This window comes from Seriola lalandi, unplaced genomic scaffold (assembly GCF_002814215.2).
Source record: "Seriola lalandi dorsalis isolate HSWRI2012SDOR001 ecotype SW California unplaced genomic scaffold, Sedor1 jcf7180002055008, whole genome shotgun sequence".
NCBI lineage: Eukaryota > Metazoa > Chordata > Actinopteri > Carangiformes > Carangidae > Seriola > Seriola lalandi.
Window position 1 is genome coordinate 1085669 of NW_019525551.1, and position 25493 is coordinate 1111161.

Below are 25493 nucleotides of genomic sequence, written 5' to 3' on the forward strand. Positions count from 1 at the left end.
ACTGTTACAGGTCTATTATACACTGGTAACACATTTTGTATCCTCTGGGGTTCCTCGCGTCCAAAAAAGGACACACAAAGAAAATGCTATAAAATCATCAAATATAAATATTTTGTTCTGCTTTTTTTTGCATAAATCTCTTAAACCACTTTAGTTCTGCTCAAACCTACCAAATGTTTAATAGTTTTCAGGATTTTAACCCTTTAAATGCCAGTTTGAAGACATGTTGCCTCTTGTTTTATTAAAAAAAACAACACAGAATATGAGATATTTCCCACATAATACATGATGGAGGGATGTGACATTGTTTTATATCAGAGTCTTTTATATCAAGACATTTCTCAAAACCAGAATATGATCAGGGTGACTTTTGAACACTGGAAATAAATCATGTACTCATCCCGGCAGTAGCCCCCGTGGCACTCAAAATTTCCCTGGAATTTTCTAGTTATTATTATTAGTTTTTAGTATCATTGCTAATATAGTTTTTTTTTCTTTTAAATTATTATTATCATTATCATTGCATGGCGGGCGTCTCCCTGCTCTCTCTGTCTCTCTGTCGCTCTCTCTTGAGGCAGATGGCTGCCCATCCTGAGTCTGGTTCTGCTCGAGGTTTCTTCCTCTGCCACTGTCACCAAGTACATGCTCAGGCAGGAATTGTTCGGTCTATACAGAGATTATGGTCTAGGCTTGCCTTATATGCAAAGTGCCTTGAGATAACTTCTGTTGTGGTTTGCGAGGTCGGCTGATTGTCTGTCTATGCCCTGATCATTTATGCCCCCTCACAGATGTTTTTCATAAAAGTTGTAAATATTGTCATGTTGCAGATTGTCAATTCTTTCAACATCAAATTCATTTTCAAGTTCTGGCTGGAGGCCTTTGCCATATGTGCTGTGACTGCTGTCGAACTGATTGACTGTCTGTCTTTCTGTCTGACTGACTGATTGACTGACTGACTGACTGACTGTCTGTCTGTCTATCTGTCTGTCTAACTGGTTGACTGGCTGACTGGCTGACTGAAGCAAGTGAGATAGCTCTGCACTATAGGCTCAAGGAGCCTATAGTGCAGAGATTTTTGGTCCCACCCACCATAAATCATAATGTGACTGGTTATTTCACCTGCTACTTTCTAAACAAACACATGGCTGTGGGGGGGTTTAGGTCTTCTGTCAAGGTTATGAAGTCCAAACCAACAAGGGAGCCAGCTAACCTTTTCTGTTCATAAGCAATGAAAAAGAAAAATCTGACTGGATAACTCTGTTTTCATGGTTTCATGACAGTAACTTTTCATTTCTGAAGCAGACTTCATTAAAAATGAGGCTAACGTTTGAATAAGAAGAGGATGATTATAAAATAAAAGAGATTAAATGCAACATTTAAATGTTGATATGTTTGTTCCTAGAAGGCCCAGAGGGTTCCCCTTTGATTATTTCCACAGGCTTTGACAGCAGTCCAGAGTTCAAATAACCACACAGACACCGATTGAGGGAAAATCCTTTGTTTTTTTATAAAAGCAGAAGAAAATAAGCAGTTTGTTGAATAAGCTTAGAAAGAGAAAAGCTATTGATCCCCTAGCTACGTTACTGAGACCAAGCTAGACGAGCCCATCGAGACACACCCCCCATCCAAAGACAAAAATCAACTAAAGAAACGTGAACAGAGACAAATTATAGAAAATAAGAACAGAAAAGGATAGCAAAGTGAGGCATCGGTTCTACTCAGACTACAAGCATTAAGCATTATTACAGTAGATGCAGCTATAAAGCTTCAAGCTCAACTGGGACCTGCTGTGTAATAACTCTGTCCTGAACCTGATGCTGTTTGTTGAACAGAAACATTACAAATACTACAAATGTTTCAGAAGATACAGCAGTTTGTCAGCAAAAGGTCCCATTTGTTAGCTTACCTTAGAATTTAGACACCAAAATAATTCATGAGTTCTCTCTTATTATGAGCTGTACATAGTGCTCGTTTGATATACAGTATCTATAATCTTCAATCCTGATTATCAATCAATATATTATTTCCTGACTGGTTTGCTTTCAGCACTGGGGATACATAGATTATATTGGTGTCTATGTTCTCATCACATAATAACAAATCAGATGACCACCGGGAAAATGTAATTCATGTGTGCATTCTATTTTGACATGATTTGAAGAAAAGCTCAAGTTAGAAAAGGAGCCCTCTGTGGGGTGTAGTGTTTACTCCTGCTGGACTCAGCTCACACTGTGTGTTTGTTTACAGAGGGTCAGTGTGGTGGGCGTGTAGCTTCACAGAGTCTGTAAAAAAATGACCCCAAAGGTCGTCTCTGCAAGTAACTGATTACAACCCAGTTTTGTTTTATTGTCAGGTGACCTCTACAGCTGAGGTCATTATTACGAGAGCCAAGGAGGAAGTCAAGTGACGTACTATAAAGATGGGGGAGGTCGACAGAACAAATGAAAAGAAGTCTGGTGTTTGTTTCCTGTGTGAACCAATAATCACCATTGTTTCTTTCAACCATGATCATTTTTATTGTAACCATGATGATGACAGTCCTCTAACCTTAAGTACATATTTTAACCCAAACTCTGACCTTTTGTTAAACCTGACCATGTAGTTTTTGATCTAAAATCTGACAAATGGTGTCTGTTCCATAAGTTTAATTATGTGTTTATTATTGAAACCATAATGATGAAAGTCTGTCACGCCTGCTGCCCTAGAGGCACTATTTCAGGAGGCAGTCCTATGGGTCGCATCAGATGGTCATTTAAGTTTGAAGACTTGTTGCTGTGATGGCTCAGAAAGGCTATGAATGCTTAATTCTAGTTGCTTGATTGTCATTAGCAACAGTGTGATGAGGCAGATGAGATTTTGTGAGTTGTGTGAACATTGTGATGTTCTTGTTTGCCATAAACATGTACCATGGATCTTAATGGCTCCATGATAGAGCCTGGACATTTCAGTTACTCTGGGATACATATCATTTGTAACGGGGGTAAACAGTCTACACCGCAACTGCTAAGGTGAGCAGCCTCCAACCGCACTGCAGTCAGTGAGAGAGTCTGTGCAGTCTTTGACTTTAAAGCTGAATGATTTGACTCTGTAGTTCTCTTCATTGAATTGTTTTGAATTGTTGACTTGTTTGTTTACCACCCAAGAAAGCGCTGAGATTGCCCGCCATCTAGTGAGTTCTGGTTTCCTCCAGTAACGAATATGCCTCACTGACTGATTTACCACATAGACTTCCTTCTATGGCTCTCCAACAACATGAACCAGAACTTTGCCTTTACACCATCACCTCTGACCTTTAAATCAACCAATCACTTTCTTCAGTCTTTTTGTTTCTTATTTTTAAAAATAGGAAAAAACCCACAAAATTTAGCAAAACAAAAAACACTTCAAATTCTTAAACATTTAAAAATAACACAAAAGTGTATTTTCATCATGAAAATGTAGCACTACACAACTCCTACTGTTTGCTCTCCAAGCAAGTCTCTCCATACTTATTAATGAAATGTTCAGCAGTATTCAGGTGCCATGTAACAGAACAGGACAGGCAAAAATGTTATTAAATAAACTTTTACACTTTCATCAAACCTTTTACTTATTTAAGCTACGAGAACATTCTGAGATAAAATGTGGCATTGTTCTTTCTGTAACTCACTGTTGACCTCTAGTGTATTTACATGACTATTTACCAAGTAAACAACATATTCTAGGATTTGATCTCATTGAATTTCACCCTGAACTGAAAAGTGGTGACTGGCAAAAGTCTGACACTGATTCAAGTGGAAAAAAAAACATAGCGAAGCTTGCGTTGATAAAAAGAACAGAAACAAAACATAGTAATAAGAAGAATATTTTAGTCATAGTCATAATAATCATAATAAAGTGAGTCATAAAGAGACAGAGGGGGTGTCAGGGCAGCCAGGTGATCTGTGGACTCACATACATAACAAAACTACCTGTATGTTTCCTGCATTCACTTTCACAAACCATACATATACACTGACTTGCAAGAGTATGAGATACTGTATACTCCTGTATGATGCATACTCTACTGCCTATATTTTGTTTCATTTCAGCACAGTGTGTTCACACTGCACATTTGTATTGAAAAAGATAACACAATGAGCCGCCCAATCATACAAGCACATATAAAGCTCATCTCTTGTGCAAACAGACAGGTCAAAAACTGTTGTAAACTTTGTTCACCATGTAGACCATGGAGCTGAAACTGTATCTGAAACCCTGTTACTGAAAACTGTTACTGTAATGCATGTTTTATTCAAAGAAAGCTTTCTACTAATTTTTTACACTCATCTTTAAAAGAAATGTACAGCATGATTTTGGTAGATGTCCCATGTTGACTGATGACAACATCGACACAGATGTGATCCATGTGTTCCCTGTATGGTTGATCAGTGATCCGGAGTTTCCTCCTGACACGTGAGCACACATAGTGTTTAGATGACAGGGAGGCTACCATTACTGAAACCAATACATATTCAATAAAAAATAACTTAACCTTCCTCTTACAAACTAAAAGCTGAATTCAGTAAAGTAATAAAACACACACTTAGTTGTTTCAGAAGTTTTGCTGCAACAACCTTAATTGGTCTGGTATGACCAGTACATTATGGCGGCTTATTTACTGAGTGAGTCTGATGACTTTGTAAACTTCTTTCCAAGCAGAACTCTTAGATCTGGCTGCATCTCACTTCAGATTTTACTAATAATGTAGCGTCATGCCGGCTTCCACACTCTTAGCCAACAGGTCTATAGGGGACACAAAGAAGGTTTTACCGTCATCATGTCTCTTAACAATGACACTGACTGAACACTGCTCTTTACAAAGTTCCAGCTCCTGTTTGACACCATGGTCTGTGTGTCTCCGTTAAAGATACGGAGTTGAATGCTCATGTGAATGCTATGCTAATAGCATTATTATGAGTTAAAGGTTATAATCTCTTGAATGGTGTGCGTCCTCCTGTACAGTATATTGTTGTCCAACCAGCAGCAGAAGCAGTATGTCAGTACTGTAATATACAGACAGGTGAGAGGGGCAAAATACTAAAGGTGTGTTTAGACTGAATGTCAAGTAAAACTTCTCCTCTATGGTTTGTGTGTACACTAGCAACATACATACAACTTTTCTCAAAACTTCAACCCCAGCTGTTTCTGTTCTCCTTGTCTTCCTGTTTGTTCATGAAGTTTTGGGATAAATGCAAACCTTTCTCTTAAGTTGAAAAATTGATAACTTGGTCAGATGCATCTTGTCTCATTCAACCACATCTTCAAAAGTCATTGATATCCAATTGCATTGTCTGTAAAGTTTTTCTTGCTTTCAGTCTGAACACACTTTTTGTGTTGCATTGTTATTACACTGCTTTGTGTGTTTGTGTGTTTATTTATTAGCCTTTCGCTGCATGAATTCTGTATATTTGCGGGTGGGCTGTCAGTTTGGGAACTTGATAAAATGTGTTTAGATAAACTAAAGGTGTGTGCAGCTTGTAGGTCTTCATAGTCTGTATTATGAGGTTTTGCAGTTGCCATCAATTGTGATCCATTGGACAACTGGCTGTGCTCACACCAAAAACAACACAGCAATGGCTCACTGACCAGATAGGTACAGTGGTCTGTTAACTAAAAAGCTGATAATAGCTTCTCTCCTGGAGACGGCTGAGGTGTCATTTCAAGAGGAGAGGGAATGTTACAACACCTGACAGCTCTGTACATGATATCTGTTTCTACTTTAAGTAAATACTGAGTATGTTTTTCTGTGCACACCTTTGTATGTGTTAGGTTTCATCAACAGGGTGGAGTCTCACATGCACATATGCCACACTGGCCTACAATTGGTGTGTGTTTCAGACTCATCAGGCATCCAGATTCAAGCAAGCAAGTTTATCAAGTGGCTATATTAAAGTTGTAAACTGATACCATTTCCATCATGCATCAGCAAAGCCTCGGTTCCCACTAAAATGTCCGTTAGTCTTAGAATTGTCATCAATCATGAAAAACATGCTATATGCATTTCACTGGATCAAACAACTTTTTTCTTCAGTTTCATCCCTTTATACAATAGCCTCCCTCTTTTTAGAAACATACAATATAGTATTAAACAGGCATTAAACTTCCTATAAAAAGTAATGTGGCGACAATAGAAACTGTATCATATTAATTTTCACCTTTTAGAAAGACTAATGTGAATTTTCTCTTCTTTCTTTCTTTCTTTCATTTTTTTTTTTTTTTTTTAGAAAAAAAAGACACTTGTTGAGGTTCCTGGGACTGATGTGGGAGTAGTAAGGTGAATGACTGACAGCAGAACTGACCAATAGCCTTTCAGAAAGGTGCACAACACAAGGACACAAATGGTCAGTGTAAAGGCCAGTCAGCAGCTGTACATTTCACTCTCATCACTTTTGGACACAGTCACTAAAGGATGAGGATCCAGCTGTCCCTGAAGGTAGAATCATAAAAAAAAGCTGACTTACACTAAAGCTAAAATAGATCCAATACAAGGAGTGTGTGGAAACTGACTACATGAAACAATTTACTGTAAATAAAAATCTCCAAATTTGGTTCAGGGAGTGTTTGAGGACAGGAGCGGAGAGGCCAGGTGACGTTCAACAGTCACAATGTTGATCACTTGTGTTTGTGTGTTTGGTAACATATTTAGTGTGTGTTTGTGTGTGTGAGTGTGTGTGTGTGTGTGTGTGTGGTTTACCCAGGAAAATTAATATCTCTCTGGATTTCTACACTGAATTTTCCTGCTTATCTCTCCACTCCTTTGTCTTTCATGTCACACCTCTGCTCCTGCTATCTCTCTATCTACCTGCTCTATATCCATTCATCCACTGAGTGCTCCTCCGTTAATTCATGCGTCCATTTCTCTGTCCATTTAATCCTCTCCCACCCCTGCTTTGTGTGTCTCAGAAGCAGCTCCGTATCTGTAAACTCTTAACCTCTTCTCCTCTCCCTGGTTGTCTGTCATTCCTCCATGGCAGTATTTTTAAAAAGCTTCAAGTGGTCGATCTACCTAAGGCTCCTCTTCCCCGGTGGACACAGCCAGTCGCATGGCCACAGAGAGGTGGTCAGTGAGGCCAGCCAACTGGGTGACGAAGCTGAACTCCTCGATTTCCTGCAGGGCGGAATAGATGAGAAACATTGTCATCGAATCATCATGACTTCAACAATCTCAGCTTTTATTCTGAAGAACTTTAAAGCTGTGAGCCACTTGGTGTTATAGTGTTACCCTCCATGTTTTACAGCAGCTACTACTTCAGTGTGTCAAGTTCTCCCACACCAAACTGGGAAACTGTTTCTAATGGGACTGACTTTGTGCTCAGGATGTTGTTATGTTGAAACCAGACTTCCCCAAACAAGAACACTGTGTCACTGTGTGCTGTAGTGTTAACATTCCCCTTCACTGGAACTGAGGGGACTTATCCAGACCATGATAAACAGTACTACTACTTACTGTTATATTTCTACAACTGCTGCTATTATTATTGCGACAAATACTGCTATTACTACAACTTATTTCTAGTGTTGGCACTACAGTTACAAAAAAAAAGGAAATCTATCATCGTTATCAGTTACTATATTCAGAGATGTATTGATGTATTTATTATAATTAATTTTTGATATTTTTTAAGATATATAACAAGCATAGAATACAACAACATGATGAAGAAATGTGAAAACTATTAAAGGAGGTTTGAGGTTTGTTTATGAGGAAGCAAAACAACAATCTATGTGAGCAGTTACTACATTCTGCCACAAGGTGGCATACAGTGACTGTGGTGTGAGAGACACAGCGAGCCACACAGACAAGGAGGGAGAGAGAAAGCTGTTCTATGTAAATCCCTCACACAGACAGGCAGCCATCACAGCACTGCCCTCATTCCTTTCCTTCCCAGTTTGTGTTGTTGTGTATCATTTTTCCCCTCTCCAGCTTTTATGTCTTCAGATTTCTTTTTTTCTTTTCTTTTTTTGAATCTGTTTCACAAGTCAAACATTCTCCTGTGGCTTCAAGTTATGTTTCACATGGCTCAGGAAAACAAGTGTTGACAAGTGACTTGTAGCTAGGAAACTATTCATGGCAGAATAAAGCAGATCACAAAAGGCAAGACAATAGCACACAGTTTATCAGAATTCTTGCAGTAGAGTAGAATTCACATGTCTACATGTCTCTGTGTCCACATACTGTATGGACTGGAAGATTCTGACTTACTGGTTGAAGTAGGCCCGCTGGAACATCTGTTATTCATTGTCAGTGATATTGCAGATTTGTTATTGGTTTGGAACAGTGGTTTCCAATCTGGGGGTTGAGACCCCCATAAGTGATAGTGAGATGATTGACAAGAAAGGAAAGCAGGGAAAAAAAAAAAAATTACCTTATCTTAAATCTTTTTTATTGTGATGGACTGAATGATTTGACTTTGACTTCCCTAACCCTAACCCACCTTCATATATTTTATGTTTTTATTTAACTTTTCACCTGATATCACCAAATTTAAATAATGTTATATAGCTATCCCATCTTTCATATCTGCTTTACAAAAAAACCTTTAACATGGGGGAAATTGTACAGATAAACAATTTGGGTTTTAACTTGGTATATCTGTATTGTTGTTGTTACAGTACCTCTGTTCATTGTTGGAGAAGATCATGTCACCCAGTGCAGCAGTGTGGCTCGGTGACAGCTAATAGTTTCTGATTAATAATGGAGCACTATGGCACAGGGGAATAACATTTATCTGGCTTTGGATACACAGATCATGTCAATTCATTGTTGGTGTTTGTCTTTTTATAGGTTCTGCTGACAATAAGAAAAGAACTGAATACTGACAGATTTTCCATAAACCATACCAGTTTCCAGTCATGCTGCAGGCCCTCGTCGCTGTAGAGGAGGTAGTCGATGCGGCGTCCATTGCCCTTCAGCGGGATCTTCCTCCCCTTCTGACTGCTGGCAGGACACTGGCTCTTACTGGGAGGAAACACCAGGTACTCCTTCCTCCCCTCCTCATTTTCCATCACTCTGACAGACACACAGTGTAGGGAGAGGATCAGTAGACTGAAGTTTGGACTGAGAAACAGACAAATACCTGAACGTTCACAGTCCAAACACAGGAAAAGTAAGGTAGTAACAAGACAAACAACAGCGACAAGCAAAATCATAAGAGTGAGAGCACAGAATCACAAATCATGGAGTGCAGCGCTCAGGTCAAAGGTCAATAGAGTGATAAGCCTTTTATGGTGCCGGGTTAATGCTGGGTACACCGGCAATCAGGGTAGGGCATGTTTAATGAGCCAGTCCTCACAAGTATGGCAGGACAAATGTTTATTTATATTCAATCAAAGAGTTACATTATGGGGGCTCAACATTCATTTAGCCCTAAGGTAAACCTTTTCATTTTAGGAATAAGACTTTTAGTTACATTACATTACATTTGGTCATTCAGCAGATGCTTTTATCCAAAGTGACTTACAAGTGAGGGACATCACTAAAGCTTCAGTGCAGTAGGAGACCTTGGTGTGAGTACTAAGTACTAAATCTATAGCCGTGTTTCCACTGCAGGAACTTTCCCCAGGAACCAGGAACCTTTTGAGGAACTATGTGTGTTTCCACCACAGGAACCAGGGTCTAAATTTAGTTCCGGGGTAATTGATCGACCCCCAAAAAGGTACCTGGTCGGGGGGTAGTACTTTCCAAAGGTTAAGAATTTTGGGGTGTGTGGTCTGCAGTGCTGAACATTTCTGACTGGCTGAGTACTAACTGCATTTTATTTCACCCACGATGTTTAAAGTTCCGCAGTGACCGAGCACCAAGTTGAGTGAGCAAACACATTTCCCACACCGCGAAACAGGTCTGGGAGAAGGTAAAAAAACTGAAACAGGACTTCAGAAAATAAAGGACCACAACAACCAGAGTGGCTACGGTTTGCCACTTGTCAGGTATAATACGGGATCGTCCCGTATTTGAAAATAAAATGCTGCGTGAAATGTCTCTACTTTGGACAATTAGTGATGTCCTCTCTCATGGTCTTCTAGGGATTGGTGTTCTAGGGATTATATATATATATATATATATATATAATATATACAGGATGCAATTTGTCATGTTATGTCCTCAAAGAGCTGTGAATAATGTAATGTCAAGTAATAATTTTCCCGGTGGAAAGCCGTGGTGGAAACGCAGACAACAATGGGCCACAGGAACCTTTTAGTTCCAGAAGAAAAGTACTTAAAAAAAGAACTTAAAGTTCCAGGTACTTTTTGGTCAAAACGCGGCCTGTCTCTATACAAGTGCAAGGAGCTCAAGTAAAGAAGTGCAGTGAAAGTGCAGAGTAAGTGCTAGTAAGGGTATGGGTTGGCTTTTAGCTTCTATTGGTTGTAGTAAAGATTTGGGCTTGATTGAGTGTGTGTGTGTGTGTGTGTGTAACTCACTTTTGTAAACTTTCAGGTGTGCTGACCTCGTCGTCATATAGGCCACTGGGATCCAGAAGAGTACCTGTTGAATCACAGGGCAGATAGTCACACACAGTCATACACATTTCAACTGACAAATCTGCTCTACTCATCATTTCGGTGTCTCCCTTAAAACTCCCATAAAACAAGACTCACTCTTCTACTTTATTTCATTTTTCTAATAGCTTGTGGCTGAAGTATATTCGACTATCCCACAAAGAAATGAAGTGCTGTCTTAAACAAGACTAGGTCTAAACCTAGTATCTGTCCTGTGTCAAATCCTGATTTTATAACTCTTACGTTGTCTGACAAAATCCCCAAACACATAAATGAAAGACAAAGACAGCTGTGATTTCAGCTGGATTTACTGTAACATGTTTACTGAGAGAGAAACTTAGTAGAGCAGCGACTCGGGCTGACGCAGCAAGGACTAAGCCCTGACATGCACTCCATCAAGTGAACCACCAAGTGGGCCTGAGACAGACTGTCTTTCCTTTTTAGTCTCTCACACAGACCAAAACTTCCGTCTGGATCCACAATAATTTAGTATTTATTTACTTCAACTCCAGAACATAACTCCCTCTGTTTGATATGTAGAGTTGGTCATAGTCGTTAGAACGAAACCTTGTTACGGATGACTTCTCTCTCTCCCTCCCTCTCTCCTGCTCTCTCTGCTCGCTGTGTCTTATGTTTCGTTATTCCTCTGCCTCCATTAGTAATAATGATACATGGAATGAAAGTAGTTTATTTGCTGTAATGGAGATGAGGCTCCGTGTATTGGAAGCTCTTTTCCTCTTCCAGCTGGGAAACCAGAGCAGCTCAGTGGACTGTCTGTAACAAGACCTGAACCATTTTACCCAGTCTGTTTGAAAAAAAAAATCTCTAAATCTAGATAGATTGCAAAGCTTTAACCATGTACTGGTGGCACACTTTTCTTTCTCTTAGTGGAATACTTTAGATATCCATGACTTATCAGATGATGTGATCACAAAGGATGTTCAGTGATTTATTATGTAACTTTGGTACACCATTTACCATTCAACATCTTCATCCTTGATATAAGAGACCACACGAGGGCTGGTTTCCAAACTATACTTTGTACTAATAATTTATACTAAATTATTCTTATTCTAAAATTAACATGTTCTGTTCACTTCACGTTTAATGCAAAAACATCCGATCTCGCAGTTCAACATCCACTAGCAATGACTGTGTGTGTTTGTGAACATTTATAGCATCAGTGTATTTATGACTTGTCAAATACCTAAATTAACAACATATCCTGATTAGAAAACTTAATCCAGTCTTGGTTATGTTTTCTCTTTGTGTTTACAGCTCAGTTGTATACAAGTGTCATTTCTAGGAGGCAGGATTGAATAAACTGTCAACATGTTGAACTCTGTGGATGTTCAGGTAAAATCACGCAAAAGATTGAAATGCTTGAGTCAAAATAAGGGGATGCACTGGTGAGAGGACACACAGTATGTATGTGGATATACAGTATGACATCATCTTGCTGCACCATTGTGTAAATTTACAGAATGCAGTAACCTGGTCAGGTGAGAGAAAGTTTTTCATTCGCGATAACATATCTGAAAATATGGCCACAGTTATTTTCTGTACCCTACTCATTGATCTAGTATATGCTTCAAACAACATATCGCTGCTCTTAAAGCACAACTTGTTTTTTTTAGACGTAGCAAAGGAGGTGTCAGCAGAATTTAATACTGAGAACATATATCTCTGCTTTATGGTCCTCAGAACACAGTCCACTGTAGGAAACCACTGAAATACATCATCATCGGCAGCCAGAGAGACAAGCACCCACAGACCCTTTTGACAATGAGGATGTGAGGCCAATGATAAACTGTTTAAAATACAGCATGTGGAAAGAGGCGCACTTTAAAGTTACTCCAGTCATTTCACTCTTGTTGGGAGCCCTAGTAGGCATCAGATGTGCAGCCAGCACTTCTCACAAGTTTAAAAGCAGGTTTAAGAAAACATACTCAGCTGCTGCCTGTCTGCTATGCTGCTTCCAGCTCCTTTGGGTATAGATATACTGTGACTCCAGTTTATCTGTCCTCATAAGTCCTGATGTAACCCACAAGCTGTAGTGTGTGTGTGTGTGGGAAAAAAAAAAAGTTCATTCACACAAATTTTGACCACAACTCCTAAAATACATGGAAAGCCACAGTTACTATACTTGTTGGGGTTTTGGTTTGTGGTTGACATGTTTAATCTGTCATCACACATGAACTGACAGACATAACATGAAGAAATACATATTAATAGTACAGATGCTCAATGGCATGATGTTTTAACTGAGTACTTGAATTTTAAGAGCTTCAATTGTGTGACTTTGCTTCCACGTCACTGCTTTTTAACTATCGAATGGGCTTGTCATAATTGCCTGTGATTTAGATACAACACAAGCTCTGTAGGTTGTCACTGCATTTGGTTGGCAGGGCAGCGTCAGTGGAAGATTCCTGGAGCTCTCAGAGTTCAGCACATTTCAGGAAATCTGTCGACACACTGTTGGTACATCTGAATAGCTGGCAGCCTGGCTCTCTGCACTAAGCTTTATGAAATGGGATAATTTCCCCTTTTTTTTTATTGATTCATTGATATATTCTTCTCTTTTTGCCTCCCTCTTCCCCTCTTCTCATAGCAATGTAGCAGTACAAGAAATGCTGCATCCCTGTTTGACACGAATGTGATATATTGTGTGGCTTTCAACTACTTGGCTCTCAGTAGCCGATCGCTGCGGGAGAGCACTCTAGAAATACTAGTAGCTGTCAGCTGGTCTTGCTCTTGCTAGTAGTTTCGATGCTGCACGTGTGGCCGACACTTTCGTTTTTGTTTACAGGGGTAATTGTAGCGGTATGGCATTAAATGCTTCCCTCTTGCTGAGTGTGTAAACCTCTGCTGTCTGATTGGTATGTGAGCCATATAGCGACAGTTTCTGTTCTTTCTAGCCACTATTCTTAAGACTAAGTTCCCTTTACGTATGACAGGGTATACAGGTAACTGGTTCATTGGGGAGCTGTGGCGGCTACGCTAACCCACCTTCAGAAACGCTGCTGCTTTGCTTTGGATTTTCTGCCTTGTCTCGGATGGTCTGCCTTGCCTACCTCGCTTGGGCTTTTCTCCAGCTTGGCTTGCTCTAGTTGCTTCACGCTCTGCTCTGCTTCATGTTGCTTACTTTGTGTTGCTTGGCTGTAGCATTCGACTTCTGGTCGTGTGTCTGTGTATGGATGCGGCTTTCCGTTGCCTTGGGCCATTCTAAAGCTACGATGGGGGTAATTTACACTCCTCGTTCTGTTTTCTCTTTGGGCAACCTGACCCAATTATGTCATTAATTTGTTGCCTAGCTGCCTATCATTTCACTTTATTTTTTGTTTTGTTGGTTAAAACTAAATTTGAACTGGAACTTGCAATTAGTATTTTGTTGTTTTTGTTTGTTGTTTGTAAGTTTATTGAGGTTATTTTTGAGCAAATTGCAGATCATTGAGATTTTGTAATTACTTTGTGATTCAAGTTTAGTTCGACTTGATTTTTTTTCCCTATTCTCTTTATTTTCCTGTAGTGATAAATTTGCTTTATTCAGCTTTCTGTAAGTTTAGTTTTTTTTTTTTTTTGTAACCCCACTGACTGATTTTTCTTTTCTGTCCTTCTCAGAAGCTGAGAGGTGGTGGGATTGGTGTCTCCGATGGCGGTATCTCCTTGTGTGCTGTGTCATGCACCTCAGGCTTGATTTTCACTAGTGGGTGTGTGGGTGATACGGGTGACTGGAGTGACTTTGTTTGGGATACAACCTACCGGTGGGCCTCAGCTCTGACTAGCCCCTCCTTCCCATTAATTAAGTATTGGTGTGAATGTCTTTTTTTTTTTTTTTTTACAAATTTTACTATTTTTGATATCTTTAATAAAACAAACAAACTAACGTGAACCATGTCCCTGGCTCCTTTTGTAAAATGAAGGAGTGCCTTCTCTATTAGTAGGCCCTACTGATAAAAATAATAATTCTCTAGGTGAAAGTCCCAGGGTGGCTTTGTTTGGCTTTCTTTTGATTTAATGTTGTATTATATCATGTAAATAATAACACCCCTCATTTATACTACCATTAACCCCCCCCCCCATCCCATCCTTGTATCCACAGCAAGCAAACAGGATGTGCTCCCCTGGCTGGCTGTGCAAAATGTCCCTGTACAAATAAATAAGCCCTTCTCTAAACGAGCCCTTTCACTCTGTCCTGCCCACACTGTCCCTAAAATACCACTGGCCTAAATAACGCTTCATATCCAGACCAAAACCCTCCAGTATTTACGTCACTAATGCCCATGTATCAGCACACTGTACTGGGTGTATTTTAATTCACACAGTGCACCCACCCATCCTGATTTAGCCAGATAGAGCCAGATTATAGTCTGCACTGCTCTGCATGCACTGTATAGATCACCACATTTCCTGAGCCACTGAGGTTATGTATGTATAGCAACATCTGTATATCTGTATAACATCATTTTCTAAGGATCAGTTTCTGAAAGTTTGCATCTGTGAAAGCTTGAGTTAGATGTTTTATGTGCATAAGTAATGGTATATGTGATGTGTCCCTAGAGGAACGTGTGTGTGTTTATGTATGTGTGTGTGCATACGTACCTAGAGCCCATGGTTTGTCCTCTCCTGGCCCAAGGCGACATGGGTCCTTGTATTGAGTAAAAAGTGCATGCTGCTGCTCCAGTTTGTCCTCTGAAAAAACACAAGAGCACACACACAAAATAACAATATTAGGTTACACATTCACAGTTTTAGTCTAAATATGACAAAAGTGTAACATATTACTGACATTTCTGTTGAAGATGTTACATGACTTTTTCACTGTATACTGAAGTATATGTCTGATTTCCATTATATGACAGCAGTTGGCTGGCTAAATTTGTTTTGTTGTGTACGTGAAACACTGTGCCTTGTGATGCAAGACAAATATTTACTAAAATGAAATCAAACATAACTTTCTTGCAACACACAGTTATAAGTAACTGTAAATGACCAGAAAATCATATAATGAAGAATAATCAAGGTACAGGTGAGTCATATATTTTTTCAAAAATTAACATCAATCATATTTCAATGAGGTAGAAAGACGGATAATAGCTTATTTAGTAACTGTGATATTAATACTGATACAGAAATTAATTGCATCTTAATAAGGGAAAAGCAATGTTCCCATAATATGTTACTGATGAGTCATTTCTTTCTATATTACACCTCAACTAAAGATATTATATATTATTTTATTAGCTTCCACTGTCAAGACCCTGGCACCATGCAACTACCCTTTAGCACACTTATAGAAGGCTTTACATATACTTACATTAACTATACATTACAGACATTCATTGCGTTTTGGGAAAGATGAATCCTCCATCAGGTTGGTGTGTGAACTGACTGGCATAAAATCATGTTTGGTTTAGAATATATTGGTTTAGCCCTGACAACTGGATACCTGAAGAGCAGTTGTCAAAGTTGAGGTCTCCCAGGATGACATCAAAGGCCACCAGGTCTTCAAGCACCTTCTCTCCTTCAGGTGGTTGGGACGAGGAATGACGAAACTCAGCCCCCCAGCGGAGCAACAGGTCCAGCTGCTCGCATCGTACAGAAGCATCACCTGGTGGAGGGTGCATGTGCATGTGTGTATAGTGAAGAGAGAGAGGAAGCAAATGAATGCAAAGTCCTTTCCATAAAGTGACCTGAGCTTGCCTGAATGAAACTGACCTGAACTGATCTACAAAGAGAGAGAGTAAGAGAGGGACAGTCAAAGACCTCACAACATAATTTAGTATCGCCATTGTGGGTGAATAATTGTCTTTCAGTACATTCTTTTGATTCTATGGTCTGCAAATTTACTTTTGTGGTTCACTCTCACCACTCTCAACAAGCTTGTTTCCATCAGCAGCATTTTTAATGAAAAAGCTATGATAAACCCAATGAACCTGCCCAGCACCAAACAGTAGACAGATGGAGTGAGCAACGGGCTGGTGAACATTGTGTTGGATTTAGCAGCTAAACAAGCTAAAACATAAACAGAGATAAAAGTAGGAGAGTGTATATTGGACTTTCACCAGGTAGCAAGAAACTCCAAATGAATGCTTATCAGTGGTGTAGTCTATGTGATACACAGGTATATGCTGTATACCCATTGAGAACGCTACAGAATTTCCATATAACCACTTAAAAATGTTCAAGGATATGTAACAACATACTTTTATGACAGGACTTACACTGACAGATCTGACAGTAAAATGAACAAACGTGCGTTGCAGTGTCATGTCCACAGCACCATCTGATTGGTTACATGTCACGAGTAATAGTCTATCAACCCTGAAGGCTGCTTTGTACACATACAATCTCAGACTGGAGCAGCTTCAATTAATGAGCAGAGCTGTGACGAAGGTAAGACAGCAGACATCACTGAAGATGTAATAAACATCACAATCCTCTACACTGAATAACTTCATCTGTTGGTCCAAGACACACCGAGCAAGAGGGAGACAGAGAGAAGGCAGTGCTAACTGCTAAGCTAAAGTAACATGCACACTGGAACAGCATGTAGCTGCTGAGTTAGTGAAAGTCATGAAAAGGATCAGAGAGCTCTGGGTGCTGGAGCAGAACGAGTGTAAGTTTAAATGTACAGCAGGTAATTAGACACTGTGAAAGAAAAGGGAAAACTGGAGAAAACAGGAACATTAACTGTGTTCAGGCGAAGCAGCAATAAACTGTACCAGTAACAGAAACTGATTGGAGACGAGACACTACACTAACTGCAGCAGGTGAACAGCCACTAACTACTTACTACTACTTACTTACTGAAAAGACATCAGTAGAAGTGAAATTACTGTGTAAAAGTGTTCTCAGATAAAAAAAGTAAGTAAGACAGTTCAAATGTCTCTGAGTAAACGTGTTACATTTTTAAAAGGGGAGGGGTAAAACATGTTATATGGTGATAATAATAATATATGATAAAACTATTATTATTGAAGAGCATCTTGAAGCTACCAGGCGAATATGTAGGTGTATATGCATTGGTATTTCAATGCATATATGCAGTTCACAGGTGAGAACAGCAGCAAAATCAACCAATTAATTCCAGTCAGGCACTTTGCAGCATGTGCATACAACTCATAATTAATTAATTAAACTTAGAATTACTGTTTTGCCATGTGACACAAGTACATACTGCAAAAAAACAGTAGTGTCCCTGATTTTACTGACTGTGTTTTCTTTCCATACTTAATGACATCTGTTTACTAAGTTATTGCATGAATTTATTATGTTGCTAATTTTAGTGACATAATATAAAGTCCCCTTTGGTGCTATTTTGCTTTGGCACCATTTTTCTCTGTCAATTCCTACCAGTAAATCAGAGATATTGGCGTTAGAGAGAGAGAAGGGAAGAGGTGACTAGAGGGAGATGGTGGGTGAGATTGTGTGAGAGATATAACAGCTGAATAGTGGAGAGTGTGAGAAACAAAGAGGTGTCAAGATATTGGTGAGTGAGTGGGTGGCTTTGGCTTTGATTACTCTCAGCCCGAGCTCAAGTACATGGAAATGTAATGGTTTTTTTGTTACTCAATCACTTAGAGATAGAGGCTGTGGGGGCGTGTTTGCTGTACAGTTACAGTTTATGAATACTTGAATATTGTGTGTATCTGCGTGTCTGCATGTTTGCTTGTTTCAGCTTGGCTTTCTGTGTGTGGATGATGATGTCAATTTATATATTTGTAATTCAACAAAAATCCTATTGAAATAGCGAATGCAGCCTTCTTTTGTCCAACTTTGAAGGATGGCAATTGTGCATCTTTTGCACTAAGCATTTTAAAACTTGTTAAATAGTGCATTAAGGCAGTCTTTTTGAATTCAAAGACCAGTGATGGTTATCCTTCTGGTTTCTCCATCTCCACTCAGGATCTCTGGAGCTCAGCCAGAGTGACCTCAGGTTCTTGGTCTCCTCTCTTCTCCCTGATGTCTCAGTTAGTCCAGGTCCAGCTCTAGAAGAGTCCTGGTTGTTCCAGACTTCTTCATGTGAGAATGATGGAGACCACTGTGCTTCTCAGGAACCTTCAGTGCAGCAGAAATGTTTTTGAGCCTTGACACAGTCCTGTCTCTGAGCTCTGCAGCAGTTCCTTCCTCCTCATGGTTTCTGCTCTGATCTGCATTGGCAACTGTGAGACCTGATATAGACAGGTGTGTGTCTTTCACATCATGGCCAATCAGCTGAGTTTACCACAGATGGACTGCAGTCAAGGTGTAGAATTGATATTTCACTTTTTAATTTTTAATAAATTTAGAGAACTTTCTAAAATTCAGTTTTCCCTTTGTCATTATGGGGTATCGATGAGGGAAAAATTATTTTTCTTTTAGCATACTACTGTAACATAACAAAATGTGAAAAAACAGAAGGGGTCTGAAGACTTTCTGAATGCACTTCATGATACTTTTTGATCTGAAATATGTTGTAAATTTTTTAAAATGTAGGCACTATGCCCACATTCCAGCCCCTCCCCGCCAAAAGTTTCATGTGTAATGTATTTTTAGAAACATTTCTGACTCTGCTATATTTAGTCCTGTGAAAAGCGTAGGAGGAACTCAGAATAGCAGGCGAAGGGGGACACGTGTCTTCTGTAAAAAATGAGGGAAGCATCGAGCAGAGGCTTTAAATAGGGCTGTGACGCCTTAAACAGCTTGAGCCAGTCGCCATGGGAACAGCAGGAGGAGGCACGCAGGGGTTTTGATGCACCCATTTATCTAGCTATATGGACATACACACACATACACTGTGTGTGTATGTGTGTGTAGTTAGTGTGTAGTGTAGCTATCTGGCTGCTCTAGTGAAAGACAATCGCAAAGACACAAACACACACACACTGATAAAGCAAAGATGTTCTCCACTCTTTGTACAAATAGCCTTAAAAAGTGAAAGGCAATGTCATGGAAATCAAATGAATGCATTCCTGTGTGCATGTGCGCATATTGGTGTTTGAGAAACAGAAAGAGTGTGACAGAGAGAGTTTGGACAATGCAGAGTATGTTACTTTACCTTCTATGGCATGGAGGTGTGTACACGTGAGATATCCCACAACCCTTTGCTCCTGATGGGTAGTGCCCACATGAACCTGCAGGGGACCAGAGACAAACATGACTTGATGTCACTTTGTCGTGTTCAAACGAGCAACATCAAAGCCTATTTAACAAGTGGTTGTATGTACAGTATGTAAAACATGCCAGATAACAACACCTGTGCCTGTTAGATCATAAAAGGCAAGGTGAAACGTTATTGATCTGTGAAGGGAAACAGAGTCATTACTACAGCAGTTTGGGTGTGCGACATTACAGCAGCATCTTGGGAGAAAGGAAATGAATGAAAAATATGTACCATATGTAAACATACAGAAGAACATTGCATTTACCTGTGAAAAAATAAACTGAGCAATAATGATGTAATGCTATTATGAATATGTCTGTAATTACATAGTATTGTGTTACCTCATAATTAAGGTGGCATAAGGATCTTCTAAGAATAAAAAAATGTATTGGATAATTATTAGATTAGATTTTCATAATTACAAGTTGTTATTATAATATCCTTATTTTGTAAAAATTGAGCAATTATTATATGTTTTGAATTCTGAGATCCATATCCCCTAATGACATGATCCAGGACTACTTATTAGGGCGCATGGGTTTCATGCATGGGTTTCCTCTGGGGACTCCAGCTTCCTCCTGCAGTCCCACAATCCAGGTGTGAATGTTTTTATATGTCAGCCCTGTGATAGTCTAGTGTCCTGTCCAGGTGCACACCAGTGTCAATTGGGATTGCTGCAACCTCAAAAGGAGGTTATAGGTATAGGTATAGGATGAATATTGCAATATTTACATACTAATTATGTAATGGCATAATTACAATATAAAATTACTGTAATAACAAGATTCGCATCTTATAAAAAAAATCATTTTCTTGTAATTCTGAGATCTCTTTAAATTGACGTATGGCTTATGTTATTATGGGACCTTTTTTGAAAAATTATTGAATTATTATTGATTATAAGACATTTCCTCCACTATTTGCTGAATGCAGTGTGCTTCCGTCAAGTGGAGACGTATCACCAGTGAAAAAAGATTATCATAAAATAAAAAATCATATATAAGATCAGGATGAGAGTATGGAGAAAACAATGCACGGATCATGTACGGTCCATTTTTATGTACAAAGAAAGGTGTACCATATATGTACTGCATAAACAAAACTATAGACGTATTTTTATAACTGAAAACAAAAACTGGACTGCAATCTCTAGAAGCTGAAGACTGTTGTAGGTGTAACTGTGCAAGATGTAGGGAACACTGCTGGAAACCTGCTGTCTGCTGTGATCTGTGCTCCCTCCACTGATCAGCATTCAACATTCAGATAGTGTTTGCCTCTTGTGTCCACTTACAGACACACAAGTACGCTACAAAAATATCCTGGTTAACTTAAAAAGTGTTTCCATGGTTTATAATTATGCCTCCATTTTGCGTGTCCAGCATGGGCATTTTATTTGAATTTCCTGTTGATTGAGGCTTATTTTTTATCCCCACTTCTTCTCCTGTGGATGAAATATAAAAGAAACAGGCTATCATTTAAAATGAATGATCACATGATCTCTATAAAATGGATTGCAATGAAATTTTATACAGACATTCATAGTTCCCAGAGAAAGAATCTTGCAGATTTTGGTCATCTCCTAACTTGTTCTTTGCCTTCATAGGGTTGATATTTGTTGGTTTGTAGTGAAGTATCCCAATAACTTCAGTGTTGGATGGAGTGCCATGAAAGTTATCATTTGTACACAAATTAATCTTATCCTCAGGATGAATTGTAATATTTATACTTGAATGTTTACCATGCTAACATGCTAAACAAAGACAGTGAACATTGTAAAAATGATACCTTATCAGCATTTGTGTGTTAGCAATGTGAGCATGATGTTAGCATTTAGCTCAAATGCAGATGAGTACAACCTCACAGAGCTGTTAGCATGGCTAGTTCTGACTCTTAGTTATATTGGACAACACAGGATTTAAGCCAGTAAAGAGCAGAAACTGTTATTTGAAATGTCAAGTAACCCAATTCAGATGTTCTGTGGACTCAATCAGCGTGAGCTAAACACAGTTGAAGATATTTCAACATGTCCTGATACACTTTATACATTTTTCAATACTTCTTCCTGACCTCAATTTCTCTGTTCCTTCAGCAGCAGAGTATGAGCAAAGCTGGTTAATCAGACACCTTCAGCACCAGTGTTGAGAAACATCACAGAGACAAGACATGGAGCGAGGCAGAGGCTGGCAGCTCTGAAATGCTGGTGGGTGGATGCAGACTGATGAAGAAGAGGAGGAGGAGGAATCAATGGTTGCAGAGAAAGAGAGATAGTGATTGTGGGGTGTTTAGTTTGAAGTGGGAAAGCGTCTGGGTGGAGCAGATCTATAACAAGGCACAATACAGCCATGAAAGGAGGTGAACAGCTCTTGACATAGCTCCATCCTCAAGGAGGGAATGAATTTAGTTCAGTACTACAGTAACAATTCACACTGCATCATCTTTATATATACATACATGCTACAGGCCATTGTCGGTTGCAACACAACACACAACAGCAACTCAACATGCTGTTTATTCAATTAATGAAAGCATTTACATTTGCTGTTCTAAAAGCTTGCTGTCTGGCAAGGAATAATCCTCTGACAAACATAGTACTTCACCTTTTTTTTGTATTAAACAGGAGAACATCTGGCCTTTTTGTGTGGCGTTTGCTTATTATCCCTCTGCTTGCATGGTGCTCCATTTTGCTCTCAGGATATTTTTCTGCATTGAGTACTTGGGTAATTGAGTATTTTTTTCCGGCTGAAATTGTTCATTTTCAGTGAAGGGACTAATGTTATCTTGCTGTACTGTAATGTTAGCAGATTGCTTCACATGGCCATCTTATTTAGAAGACAAAGCAACACTCTCGTCTGCTTAAACAGATCATTGCTGTACAATGGCTAAGACAGAGCCTGTAGTACAGAAAAACTAGGGGATGGGGTTTGGTGGTAGATGCAACTGGGAATGTGGGTAATGAAGTACTGACTTGCCAAGAATGAATAGTGTTAATATTGATAATGATGTTTATTCATAAATGAACTGATTCGTGGTACACTTTTTAAATGACGGTATCAAGTATTTTCAAGTACAAAGGTTCAAGTCCAAGTAACGTCCCAAGTCTTTGGTGTTAAAATCCGATTGCTTGATCCATTGCTAGGTGCTTTCTTTTCAAGGGTTTTTCAGTTCCTGAAAGTGTAATTGTTAAACGAGCCACGCTAAGCTGTCAAATCACTAAAACAAAGAGGACAAGCAAACAAAAAAAGAAAGTCAGCAGTTAAAAATGACTCAATTTAACTTGAGTCTGAGTCTTAACTGAGTCTCCCTATAGCACTGAGGAGAGGAACAAGTGAAGTCAGGTGAAGTCAGAGCTTTAACCAACAGAGTTAAGTTAGTAATGAGTGTTATGTATGCTAAAGTTCATTCATTGATGGTCTGTTATCAGTGTAGCCAAAGGTTCCTCACTAAACACATTTCACAGATGTGATTTGGAAGAGCATTTTGCCTTTTACTGATCAACTGTTGGTGCGCCGTTCCACAGTTAAACAAACACTACTGCTTTGTGTTTGAATCCATAACGTTTAAGGACTTGGTTTGATTAGCAAAAAAATACAGGCTGCTTCCTTCGCTGTCACACTGGGAATACACTGGCCAAGATGGGATTAAGTCATTTAAAAAGTTTCACTGCAACTTACCTACCTACATGCTCCTATAGAGTAATGTAAAAAATAAGATCCTTTCACACCTATACTTTTGTAGGTCAGAGATGTTGATGTGGCCTGCAGTGCAAACCAAATATAAGGAATTTCAAAACTTGAGGCATTTCCATCTTATTCATCAAGAAAATTGTGTAGACTGTAAAGAAGGAGTATATGGAAAGAAATGGAAAAGGAGGAGAGAGCAGGACAGATGGAGAACGATGAAGCCACAGAGGGAACAGATAAGGAAATGAGAGCTAGAGAAGAGGGAGAAGAAGAAATGAATGTGAGGGATGAAGACAAGAATAAAAGAGAATCGCAAAGACATGGAGCCAAATGATCCTGCTGCAGTTTCACCTGGAACTCATGGTATGTTTTTGTTCAATCTTCATATAAATTCCAGTGAATCTGTTTCTGTTATATATGTGTGATTTAAAACAGAGATAGATAATATAAATATAAGATTAATTAAAGATAATTTGAAGAATGCTGTGATAAGAGACTAACCAAAAGAGACTGCAGAGGCAAGAGGACCCTGCTCTCAAACTGACTTGAATTTCACAGGGCTTCTTGTAGTGTTTTTATCTGACACGCTCCAGAGACCGAAGATTGACCTCAGACAGACCTTTGAAGAATATTGGACAGCTTCAATGAGCTGTGGTCAGTGATAGAAACATGTCATGAGAGCAACATTACCACCATCATTGTCAAACCAAAAACCAAACACACATAAAGCAGTGTACATGAACATTTTTGTCACATCGACATATGGAAACAAAATTCAAACACATGTTCACAGCAAGGATGTGGTCAGAAAAAGCATATTCATTCCCACCATGGACTCAATGATCAGTGAGATGAACAACTTTTTGAAAGAAACAAGCCAATGGTGAAGTGAACGCCTAGAGCCTCTGAGATTGTGAAGTTCTTGGCTCCTTTTAAAGACTCTGTGCAATACTGTAATTGTTATTCCAGTGAGTAGTGCATGATTTGAATGCAGCCTTTCAACTTTCACATCACCTGCTCTCACCCACGGTAGATGACCATGTGAAGACTATAGCTGTTCTCAGTACTGAGAGCCAATGTGCAAACAGTTTTACATGTTTATGAAATGTTTTGATGCACAGCATAACAACTGTCAGATTAAGCTGTTTAAACAAACCATGGTCAGATATGACCTGATTAGTAGTGTAGAGTACATACCTGGCCTGGCATAAGTCAAAAGCCATTAAGGAAGTTCATTGAAAGGACATGCAGAGTTACGGACCCACAATTTACATTTTGTGACTCTTCCCACTACACCTGGACACCAGGCAACTGGAGAATATAGGCAAAATCTCCAGTTTGTAGCAATAAGACTCTGTCTAATCACATTTGATTGTTTCTTATATATGACAAGTAACAACAAAAGGTCTGATTATCACTAAAGTGTGAATCCTGGCCTCTCTGTGCCATGCATGAACACACACACACGCGCACACACGCGCACACACGCGCACACACGCGCACACACACACACACACACACACGCACCAAGCTCCCTTCCTCTGTCCCTCTCTAGATAAGAGTCATAAACTACAACCCACATTCCAATCCTGGGTAGTGACCAGCAGAACTCCCTTCAGACACAGATCTGAGGAAGAATGTAAAATTAAATATCTAACTGTTCTGTAAATCATGAGATGTTCCTATGCAATAGTTTAATCCCAAACTTCTATCCCACAGAATGTTTGAAATGTAACATGTAGACTTTAAGACAATGTCCTTCGTGTGACCATACTGTCAGCATCCTTCACACCAAGGTAACACACACTACATGACATCCAGAATGTCCATATTATTATTATTACAGTCGAAGAACTCCTGTGTAATACACATTTATAAACTATTAGCTTAAGGAAATGTGTATATTGTTGTTTGATCAATTAACCACTTGTATCATGATTAATATGAAATCAACACTCCTATTACTCCTCTCTCATTATTAGTGCAAGTAGTTTTATGTTATTTCACTTAATATTTTGTGGTCATGGTGGAAGACGGATGTGCGAGTTTATAAGTAAACTCTACAATTAAATTATTCAAAAGTTCAGTGGAAAATTACTCTCTTCTCCAAGTGGAAACACAGGAGAAGATGGGTGACACCCCTGAAACAT

General features: G+C 39.2%; 1 protein-coding gene across 1 annotated transcript in view; it reads right to left on the minus strand.

The window, feature by feature from the left end:
- Positions 1 to 1482: 1482 nt before the first annotated feature.
- Positions 1483 to 25493, minus strand: part of smpd3 (sphingomyelin phosphodiesterase 3) — an 83226-nt gene continuing 59215 nt past the window's right edge. The window contains exons 5-10 of the mRNA XM_023397464.2: positions 19559 to 19634; positions 15968 to 16129; positions 15121 to 15210; positions 10441 to 10504; positions 8863 to 9031; positions 1483 to 7129 (exon numbers count right to left, since the gene is read on the minus strand). Coding sequence (XP_023253232.1) covers positions 7028 to 7129; positions 8863 to 9031; positions 10441 to 10504; positions 15121 to 15210; positions 15968 to 16129; positions 19559 to 19634 — 663 coding nt within the window. The 3' untranslated portion in view covers positions 1483 to 7027. The remainder of the gene's footprint in view (positions 7130 to 8862; positions 9032 to 10440; positions 10505 to 15120; positions 15211 to 15967; positions 16130 to 19558; positions 19635 to 25493) is intronic.